Source organism: Otolemur garnettii, unplaced genomic scaffold (assembly GCF_000181295.1).
Source record: "Otolemur garnettii isolate 467f Iridium unplaced genomic scaffold, OtoGar3 scaffold00041, whole genome shotgun sequence".
Taxonomy (NCBI): domain Eukaryota; kingdom Metazoa; phylum Chordata; class Mammalia; order Primates; family Galagidae; genus Otolemur; species Otolemur garnettii.
This window is the reverse complement of record NW_003852436.1, coordinates 14,375,111-14,385,525: the sequence shown is the minus strand read 5'-3', so window position 1 is coordinate 14,385,525 and position 10,415 is coordinate 14,375,111. Positions and strand designations below refer to the sequence as shown.

The 10,415-nt window shown below is 40.3% G+C and overlaps 1 protein-coding gene across 2 annotated transcripts; it reads left to right on the top strand.

Annotated features, from left to right (window-relative positions):
- Positions 1-1,733: 1,733 nt before the first annotated feature.
- On the top strand, positions 1,734-10,190 carry FGG (fibrinogen gamma chain). Of its 2 annotated transcripts, XM_003790230.3 has the most exons (10): positions 1,734-2,002; positions 2,102-2,146; positions 2,339-2,522; positions 2,629-2,722; positions 4,281-4,411; positions 4,705-4,838; positions 5,656-5,840; positions 7,316-7,593; positions 9,258-9,427; positions 9,970-10,190. In XM_003790230.3, exons 1-10 carry the CDS (start codon positions 1,925-1,927, stop codon positions 9,982-9,984), a joined length of 1,314 nt encoding a protein of 437 aa, XP_003790278.1. In that variant the 5' UTR covers positions 1,734-1,924; the 3' UTR covers positions 9,985-10,190. The 2 variants fall into 2 exon arrangements, with proteins under 2 accessions (XP_003790278.1, XP_012660867.1); XM_012805413.2 differs by lacking the exon at positions 9,970-10,190 and having other exon boundaries at positions 1,737-2,002; positions 9,258-9,673.
- The last annotated feature ends 225 nt before the right edge of the window (positions 10,191-10,415 follow it).

Below are 10,415 nucleotides of genomic sequence, written 5' to 3'. Positions count from 1 at the left end.
GCACAGCTACTAAGTTGTGGAGGTGGGATTTGAACCCAGTCAATGGACTCCACAGCTCTTAACAACTATTTAGGTAGTACCTGTACATTCTCCAGTTGAGCTATATCCTCCTTAAAGGCAAAGGTGTGCTTTAGTCACTTTTTATATTTAAATCAAAAAATAATCAAGAATCAGGTGGTACCAAAGGAGTAGGGCGTTGGCCCCATATGCCAGAAGTGCTGGGTTCAAACTCAGCCCTGGCCAAAAACTGAAAAAAAAAAAAAAAATCAAAAAATAATCAAGAATTAAGTACTAGCATACCAAACAAATCATTGTGAGTGATCAATGAGTACATATTTAGTTACAGGTATTTTAGTAGATAATATGTACATACATTCAAAATTCTAAAGATAACAGAGTACATAGGGAAAATGAACCTTTTTTCCCTCACCCTGTCTTTCATCCCCACCCCATACCTCTCTACCTACTGATAGCTATTCAGTGTTAAATATTGCTATGCTGGTGCTGTAGCCATAGAAATCCACTGATATGGATCCGCTAAGTATATTAAGTAGCTATAAATACTACAAAAGAAGAAGAACCATTTGAAAGAAATACTAACACTTTAATGTTTAATTCAACAGACTTGAACAACTGATTACGTAAGTAGATATGGTAGGTCAATGAAAGATTGATCATGAGGCCTTTAATTGGCTGCTGATATGATGTGGTAGGCAATACACTGATAAGTCAGAGAGGAAGCTGTTGAAGAGGGGAGAAAAGGCAACCGATCTGGCTTTAATATATTCACTGTGCTGTAATAATTACACATTACCCCGCATCTCTCTGTGTTTGCAAATCAAAGCATAAATATTCCTTTGTAACTTGGAATCAGACATGAAAGACTGAGCATGTCTTTCAAACTAGATGTATTTTCTCCCACTAGGTCATCAGAGTTTGTAGTCAGTTTGGTTTCAGAGAAGGAAATGAGGGATAACTAAAACTAGGGACGTCAATAGTGGGGTGATGGAGCTGTGGGTTATCAGTCGGAGGTGACGGGAGACATGTTTCCCCAATACACGAGGAAGCTGTGTAGGGTCAGGACAAAGACAATGGCCCTCTTTTCCCCATGTCTCATGTTGCCCCTTTCCTTTAGCTTGGCTGCCACTGTGGTTTGCTCTAAGGGAAGTGGATTTTCCTAGTCCCTGAGGAGACTAGATGGCACTGCAGGGAGAATAAAGGGGGCTCCTGCCGTCTTCTCCTCTGTGGCAGACAGGGTGCTATGCCAGCTGGTCCCTCCAGTACTCAAAAACTCACCGAGAAATTGAGGGCCTATGACAAAGACCAACACAGAGGGGCAAGAATGTGTTTCTAGTGTCATTCATTCCTGGGAATATTGAATTGGGACATGGGGAAAGCGATATCTCCTCCTGCCATAGCCACAAGTTAAAAATAATGCTACCTGGTCCCTGGACTAAGAGAGTTCTTTCGGTAATTCAGGTGATGGCAGCAGGCCCCATTGTAAAGATGGGCTGGGCTTGTGATTGAGGTCAGATCTCTGTGTTTGCTCTTTCAGCCACGTCCTGGAAGAAGTTGCATCACACAGCGTCCTGGGCTCCACTCCCTCCCCGCAGCAATGGCTAATGCTTCACTAGCCTCTGGAGATGATTTTAGGTCAGAGGAAAAAAGGTTGAACTGAGCCAAAGGGGAGGAGCTGAAACCTGTGTGCAAAATCTGGGAAACACACTGAGCATAGGTTGGGGGTCAGGATGAGGGAAAAGGGGCAGGAAAGATGTCCCCACCCTTTGAGTAAGGAAGTCTTGTGACCAGCTCCAGCCACTAGCAGTCCTGGCCATCTGAGAAGCTTACATAAAGGGACAATTGGAGCCCAGGAGATCACAGTGCTGACACTACAAGGCTCGGAGCACCGGGCACCTTAGACATCATGAGTTGGTCCTTGCTCCCCCGGAGTTTAACTCTCCACCTCTACGCTCTTTTATTACTCTGTTCAACATGCCTGGCAGTAAGTGCGCTGATCACAGAACATAGGTTTGAAATGGAAAGCTGGAAAATAAGAAAAGTGATGACAAATGAGTGACACTTTCCTGTTTTTCTCCTTTAGTATGTTGCCACCAGAGACAACTGCTGCATCTTAGATGAGCGATTTGTAAGTAGCTTCTGTGTTTCTCATTTCATGTTGAGCTGGAGAGGGGCAGAGGAGCAGAAGTTCTCTCACAAATATCATTGACACTCGCAACTTTTTAAAAAACACCGTTGTGGGTTTTAACCATTTTTAACAGCTAGATATTAAGTGTAGCACTTATCAACATTTCTGCTCTCTTCGTTCTTCTATTTCCAGGGTAGCTTTTGCCCAACCACCTGTGGCATTGCCGATTTCCTCTCTACTTACCAAACCAAAGTCGACAAGGATCTACAGACTTTGGAAGACATGTTTAATCAAGCTGAAAACCAAACAACAGAAGTCAAAGAACTGATCAAAGCAATCCAAATCAGCTATAATCCCGATCAACCATCCAAGCCAAGTGAGAAACTAGATTACTAAGAAAATCATCTGTGAAGTTCTTTTGCTGCTGTTGTAAAGTTGTTATATTTATTTATGTGTTTTTATGTCTCTGATCCACGTTGCAGATATGATAGAGGGTGCTACTCAGAATTCCAAGAAAATGCTAGAAGAAATTTTGAAATATGAAACATTGATTTTATCACACGACTCAAGTGTTCGGTAAGCGTTTTTGTTTTAATTTTCTCTGCAAGACTGATTTCGTTTTTATTTAATAGTCCATACTTAGACACAGTGACCTTTTCATGGTTTTTAAAAACTCAGTGTATGAAATCCAACTGGTCTTTGGCCAGTCTTGAACATACTGGAGAAAGCTTTGCAAAAATCGCATCGGAGGAAGGTGCTCTAGATGTCTTCAAATGCTGTCATGACCATATTTATCTAAACGTTTTCTCCCTACTCCCCAATTATGCTGCACCATACATTTGACCTCATGGGAATTTCAGCATTGAAAATAAAACTATTTTTATAAAGACATCTCCAAATTGCTGGTAAAAATCAGCAAGCAGGGGCCTAGGAAGGACTTTTGGCTTCTCAGGTAAATTATATTGAAGGTAGAGCAGAAGAAAACATGTCTTAAGAGACTAAGTTTACCAAAAATTGTGATGCTGCACATGGATTATGGCAGGATGAACTTGCACATTCTCCTCCTTTCATTTGGAAGAGAAACATCTCTGTTCATAGCTTCCCAGGGACTCGTAACTGGCCAAACACAAGGTCTCAGATGCAGTTTTAGCTTCTTCTCCATTTTTTTTCCCTCAATTGTTCTCAAAACAGCATGAGAAATTGAGATAAATGGTAGCAGGGGAGAAATGGCCCAAGAGAGATTTCTCCCTTTTTTGGTACCAGAAGGCCATTAGTATTATTGTTATAACTATTACCATTATAATTTGCGTTATTATTTGCCCATCACTGAAGTTGAGGGAAGCTGTTGTACAGAAATTGTATAAGACAACCTGGGAAATACCCTTCTTTCCATCAAAGAAAGACACAACCGTTTATAGATTTAGAGTTTTCTATCATTTTTGAATATTGACCAGAAATCCTGTGAGAAACCCCCAGAGCTTGGTTGTTACTTCTCCCAGACCCACTCGGAAGCTATGTAATTAGGAACAGCAGAGAAGAGAGGGAAAGTGTCTGTGGTTTTGTTTTAGCTGTGCTAACATCCCAGATAACTTTCTACTTTGTGGAAAGTAGATCCACAAATGAGAAGGAATAGTGCTTCCCCGTGTGACTTACTGAACCGAGCCTTTCCTGCTGCTTAGCCTCAGGAGGTGTTCCCACTCACCAAGCCATCACCCATTAGGTTGTTATCTGCTGCCCTTTATGCGTAAGGTCAAACCAGAACGACCACTGACCAGGCTTGTTGACAAGGGCTTTCTTTTTTGTGTTCAGAGTTGAGACCGTGGCCCCCATTCTATGTGAAAGGATTCTGGCAAAGGTGTATTCCTGTCTTAACTGACTTTTCTGTTTTTCTTGTTCAAAAAGCTTAGAGTTCAAATTTACTTCAATTCAATGACATCATTTCACACTTTTCCTAAGAATGGAATAATGTATCAGAAATAATTTTCGAGAAAAGAAGGCCATGTTTTTAAAAGAAAATGCTTTGAAAATAAGCAATGAAAATAAACATTTTTTATTGTATTTATTTATTTTATTTAAAAAAATACTTTTCTGAAAGAAATACTTATCTTTCGCCGTTTTGTTGATCTGTTTCCAGATATTTACAGGACATGTATAATTCAAATAGCCAAAAGATCGCTAACCTGAAACAGAAGGTAGCTCAGCTGGAAGAAAAATGCCAGGAACCTTGTAAAGACACCGTACAAATACATGATACGACTGGAAAAGGTAAGTGGGAGGTTTACATGGGGACTGTGTACATCAAAGTAAGTATACAAGTAAACGAGACTGACATATTAAAATGTATGGGAATAAAGTAGAACGTGTCTAGCCATTGACTCTAAGGGTTTCACCTGCATAGACTTTTCCTGAATAGCTAAACATAGTTTGAAAGGAATGCTGACATGAGAAGGAAGGACATACTTCTTGGGAAATGAATAGTTCACTGCATGTCAAAAGGTCATTTTCAAGGCTGTTACCTGAATTTCAAACCACAGTAAAAGCTTTTTCACCTTCTTCAGATTGCCAAGAAATTGCCAACAAGGGAGCCAAGGAGAGTGGGCTTTACTTTATCAAACCTCTGAAAGCCAAGCAGCAGTTCTTAGTCTACTGTGAAATCGATGGGACTGGAAATGGATGGACTGTGCTTCAGAAGGTGATTGTTCATTACCGTGTGTATATAATAAGCACCTAGATTGCGAACACTAACTCATTCAACCCTTACTGTATCCCTATGAGGTAGATACTGCTATTACCCTTATTCACAGAGCAGGAAACTAAGGTAGGAGGAGGTAAGTCACTTGCCCCAGACCACATAACTAGTAAGTAGCAGAGTCAGGGCTGAACCCAGGTGGTCTGGTTTCAGAGTCTGTGCTTTGACTCTGTGCTGTGGATTCATGGTGGAACATAATTGTAGTACCACAGTGACACAGGAGAAGAAGTGACCTCTTTTATCAGGTCGACAAAGAGCTAGGGCTAGCTGTCACAACATGATGAAGAACCCGCCCCTAGGGTGCAGACAGGGGTCCTTTGTTGCCTCTTCCAGATGCTGCTGCAGGTTTCTTTGCCTTCTGTTTACCTCTTGCCACTGTGCCAACTCCTCCTGCAGAGGGAGCTCAGAGGGAGTGAATGACAGAGGCACTGGTTGGTGGATACAGGTTGAGCAATAGGTTGACCATTCTACCATCAGTAGGAGAATCAGGAGTAGCAAGCTTGAGTCCTGAAGTCCTCTCAGTGTCTTTTAAATATGAATTAACCATGTGCCAGGCACTTTTTGTAGTATTTCTCTTATATGAAGCAAGCATCATCTCTCTTATTGGATAGATGAGGAAACTGAGGTAGCTCAGCCAAGGTCACTTAGTTGGTAGTTGATAGAATCATCTTTCCATATTTTTAACAAAATATTGATAATATTTTCTTTACATACGTTGACAATCCCTTCTCTTCTTTTGCTCATGCAATTGTGTAATTAGAGACTTGATGGCAGTCTGGATTTCAAGAAAAACTGGATTCAGTATAAAGAAGGTTTTGGACATCTGTCTCCTACTGGCACCACAGAGTTCTGGCTGGGGAATGAGAAGATTCATTTGATAAGCACACAGTCAGCACTCCCATATGCATTAAGAGTGGAATTGGAAGACTGGAATGGCAGAACCAGGTACTTTTTAGGGAGGATTTCTGACTTTTTATTGTAGAAGTTGTCTGGAATGTATAATGTACAACTATCAACGGACCAAGGGCAAACACAGCCTGACCAATGCAAAGGGCACATAAAGCCATTTCCCCCAGGAGTCAATTTGGCTCTTGGGTAGTCCAGAAAGGTAGGTCCTTTGATCTGAGTGTTTTTGTTCTTTATCCTGGAGTCATTCAGAATAATAGCTAATTACCCTGCTTTTCATATGTGCCAGAAATTGAGTGTGAAACTATAATTTAATCTAGTCCAAATTACTATTTCACAAGGCAGGTACCATTATTCATCCCATTTTGCAGACTAACTTGCCCAAACGCACATTGTTGGTAAATAGTGGCTGTAGGATTTGAACTCTAGTGATTTGACTCTGGAGCCTGTGCTGCTAACTACGCTGGTTGAAAAGCAAGTTCAGCCCTTTTAGATTTCCCTGAGTTTTCATGACAATTTATTCTTTCAAATCATGGGCTACCCTAAAATTAAATTAGCTAGCTCCTTTGGTGATCTAGAGCCTTTTCTATGCTGAGAGCTACTTGGGGGGAGCCTTGTATACACTAATTAAAATGCAGGAAAAAAGTCCAACCCTTTAGTTATGTTTTTGGAATAATGAAATATATTATCTCCAAAGACATGAGGTTTTTGTTTGCACAAAACGAAGCCACATGAGTTTTTTGGAAAGTACTACAGTCAGTAGAACTCCTGTGAGAGTGTCTCCTATTTCCCAAGTACCAGGGATGAGGGATGAAGCTAAATAGTTTCCGGAAATCTCTGTTCATTCACAAGGGAGCATTCTTCCCTCCACTCCGTAGAAGTATGGCCCTCTTGCATAGTTTTTTCCTGGAGAGACTCTCTTTCTGATTCCCATAGCTCATGTGCTGTGGGCTACGCAGGGACCACTTTGCTTCTTTAATGCTCTCAGAGAAGCCCTCCTTCTTGCCACTACCACACTGCCTTGAGAAGGAATAAAAAAAAAAAAAACCTCTCCGGCCGCTCACGCTTCAGGTGGTATGAGGGGCTGTTCCTCTTTCGAGTTTAGTGCATTAATTAAGGGTCACCCACCATCAGATAACGCCTGTGATCTGTGATAATATGCACAACGCCAAACACTTAAATAAACATGAGAAGTACGAAATAAGTCAGATTCATCCACATATCTTGATTTGATCTTAGGATGAAAAAAAATAAAAGGCATTCAAATGGGTGAAGCTTTTAGTTTTCACTGGGATGCCTTGGAGGTTTCTAACCCCACCCTAGATGATGATAAGCTCTCAAGGGTTCACATAGCCATTGCCTCTTACCAGATTTGCAGAAAACTTTACATAGTGAGTGTGTTTTAGCCTTAAGAAGCCAAGTGAAAAACTCCAAGCCACTGTGCTGTTAAAGAGGGAACTTCTGGGATTCTGGAGAAGGCTCCGGATGTGATGTCTCTATTCCCTTCTTCACAGTACTGCAGACTATGCCATGTTCAAGGTGGGCGCGGAAGCTGACAAGTACCGCTTGACATATGCCTACTTCGCTGGTGGAGATGCTGGGGATGCCTTTGATGGCTTTGATTTTGGTGATGATCCCAGTGACAAATTTTTCACATCCCACAATGGCATGCAGTTCAGTACCTGGGATAATGACAATGATAAGTTTGAAGGCAACTGTGCTGAACAGGATGGATCTGGTTGGTGGATGAACAAGTGTCATGCCGGTCACCTCAATGGAATCTATTACCAAGGTACGTTGTTTTTTCTTAGATTCCAAATTAGTGTGTAGTATATAATATTTTATGAAAGATAATAAATAAATGTAAAGAAATGAGAAATAGGGCAGTGCCTGTGGCTCAGTGAGTAGGGCGCCGGCCGCATATACCTGGCCCTGGCCAGACTGCAACAACAACAAAAATAGCCGGGCATTATGGTGGGCTCCTGTAGTCCCAGCTACTCGGGAGGCAGAGGCAAGAGAATCGCCTAAGTCCAGGAGCTGGAGGTTACTATAAGCTGTGATGCCACAGCACTCTACCAAGGACGATAAAGCTAGACTCTGTCTCAAAAAAAAAAAAAAGAAAGAAAGAAAAAAGAAATGAGAAATAATTAATGAAGAAGTGGGACTTTTATCACATGATTCTTTATTATAAATTGGAATTGGATAATACCAGGCTCATGCCTAAAATTGGCCCTTCTATTAGAAATCCACCTGCCTTTGTAACTGAAACTATCACCATCATAGTTGGCAGTTTGAGTTATGGTATCTATTTTAGACATACTGTACACATGATCTGGATCGACTAATATTACCATATTGTTCCTTGTTAGCATGTTAGCCTGGCTCAGTTTCCCATGAGCTCTGTGTCAGATACCCCCAGCGAGCTCAGAGCAGGTATCTGGAGGAATGTAATCAGAGTCGGGGAAGTACTAGTAAGGGCAGGGGATCACTAAAGCCGAGAGAACAGTACAGCTGGGGATTGTAGACACCTATGTTAGTATGGGGTGGGAGTAAGCTATAGTTTGCAATGAGTCTGGAATGGTTTGGAGCAAACTCACTACCCAATAGTTATATAATAGCCCTACAGATGCTAAAGAGTCCATTAAGAAGCTTACAGTATGGTCACTTAGCTCCACTGATAAGTAACCTTACATTCCAAAAGCACCATCCACTGATAAGTAACCTTATATTCCAAAAGCACCATCCTAGACAGTAACGAACTTGGAATTCTGTCAACATTTATATAAAGTACCCTTTTGGTTTTTACACTTTAATTGGAAAAAAATATAGCTTATTTTTGCACCAACGAGCCATACAATTAGAAGAAACTCTCAGGGCAATTGGTTGAGCCATATGACCCAGGGAGCCAGGTTGGTAGCTTGTAGTACTTATACATCCAGTACTGGACTCAAACAACCCCTTTATACAATCCCATGAGATCTGGTGCTCTGGGACAAAGGGAAGGCAAATCAACCTGGGTCTCCTCTTTATAGTGAAGATGTAAAATAGCATTCCAGAACCATTTCCTAAAGCCCTGGATACCCTTTCAATTAACCAATAAAACTGTGTTTTCAAATAACCTGAGACGGCATGCGACTTTAACCTGCCTGAGGAAAGATGGTCCACACTAGCTGAGTTCAGGATGTCTAAGCTTAGGAAGAGAAGCCAATCAGGGAATGCTGGCTTTTTAGCCCAGCTGGTGTGAAGAAATTTAAAGTATGGGTGTGACCCCAGGGCACCATATAGACACAAGGGGTTGTTTCATAATAACTTTATTTTCATTACAAACTGGGATTTTAAGGTCAGTAGATAACAGTATAAATGTGATGTACCTGTCAATGTCCTTCATGATAGTTGTTTACAGGCTAAGGTAAGGCGATTCAAGAGAATAACAAGTATGTCTGTAACTTGTCTTAGGTGGCACTTACTCAAAGGCTTCTACTCCGAATGGCTATGATAACGGCATTATCTGGGCCACCTGGAAATCCCGGTGGTATTCTATGAAGAAAACCACTATGAAGATGATCCCTTTCAATAGATTGGCCATTGGGGAAGGACAGCAACACCACCTGGGGGGAGCAAAGCAGGTGGGGCCAGAACACCAAGTGGACATAGACTATGACTAAGGCATTTTACCCTGGGGTAGATTGGTAGAAAATTAACTAGTGATTTCTATTGATCCACAAAATTTAGAAATTTTCTAAAAAATTTCTTCTTATTTTCTCTTACCATGTTCATTGACTTTTAAATCTTCTATTAAAGACAGTTACCCTTAAATGGAAATTGAAACTCACTGTGGACTGTATTTCCAAATCACGGAAATCAAAGTTTTTAAAAATAACTTTAAAGATAACTTGATGACACAACATTTTGACTTATTTCCTAAAATATGAACAATAATAAAACGATTGTCTCTTTTGCATTTTTATGATCACTTGTCTTGGTAATTTTTACAATTTCATTACTCTCTAAATATTTAGTATATACTTACCAAACAGGAGAAAATTTTTGATTGTCGAATGCTATTTTCCATTTATTACCCTTAAATCATACACATTTAATTCTTATTTTTAAAGAGAGATAATTATATCTTTTTAATATTTTTTTTTGTTCTGTTATATATTCATAGGCTGGAGACGTTTAAAAGACCATTTCACAAGAGATTGTTTTTCAAAGGACTTTATATGAACAGAGAAATATAATATTTTTCCTACGGGACAATGGACTTGCAAAGCCTCACTTCATTTTAAGAGTCAAAAGAGCCCATGTTGAAAACTCCACTAACATTTTTATGCTGGTGATAATTTATCTACATGCATTTCAATAAACCTTTTGTTTCCTAAGAGTAAATATATGGTACCTTTTCTTGACCAATAAAAACCACCACTTTTCACCAATTTAATAATTACAATTGGGCAATTATCAGTAGTTGTTGAGCCCTCACTTTATGCTAAACATGATACCTGGGGAGGACTCCAAGGGAGTTACAAAGGAAGTAAAAATCATAGCTTTTACCTTCTAGGCGATTTAAGACAAATATAGGAAAATACAGCAACTCAAAGTAACAAAAGGGGA

Coding starts and splice junctions, on each gene's coding strand:
- FGG (XM_012805413.2), top strand. CDS start 1,925: ATGAGTTGGTCCTTGCTCCCCCGGAGTTTAACTCTCCACCTCTACGCT. Junction 4,839..5,655: donor GATGGACTGTGCTTCAGAAG/GTGATTGTTCAT, acceptor TTGTGTAATTAG/AGACTTGATGGCAGTCTGGA. Junction 7,594..9,257: donor CAATGGAATCTATTACCAAG/GTACGTTGTTTT, acceptor AACTTGTCTTAG/GTGGCACTTACTCAAAGGCT.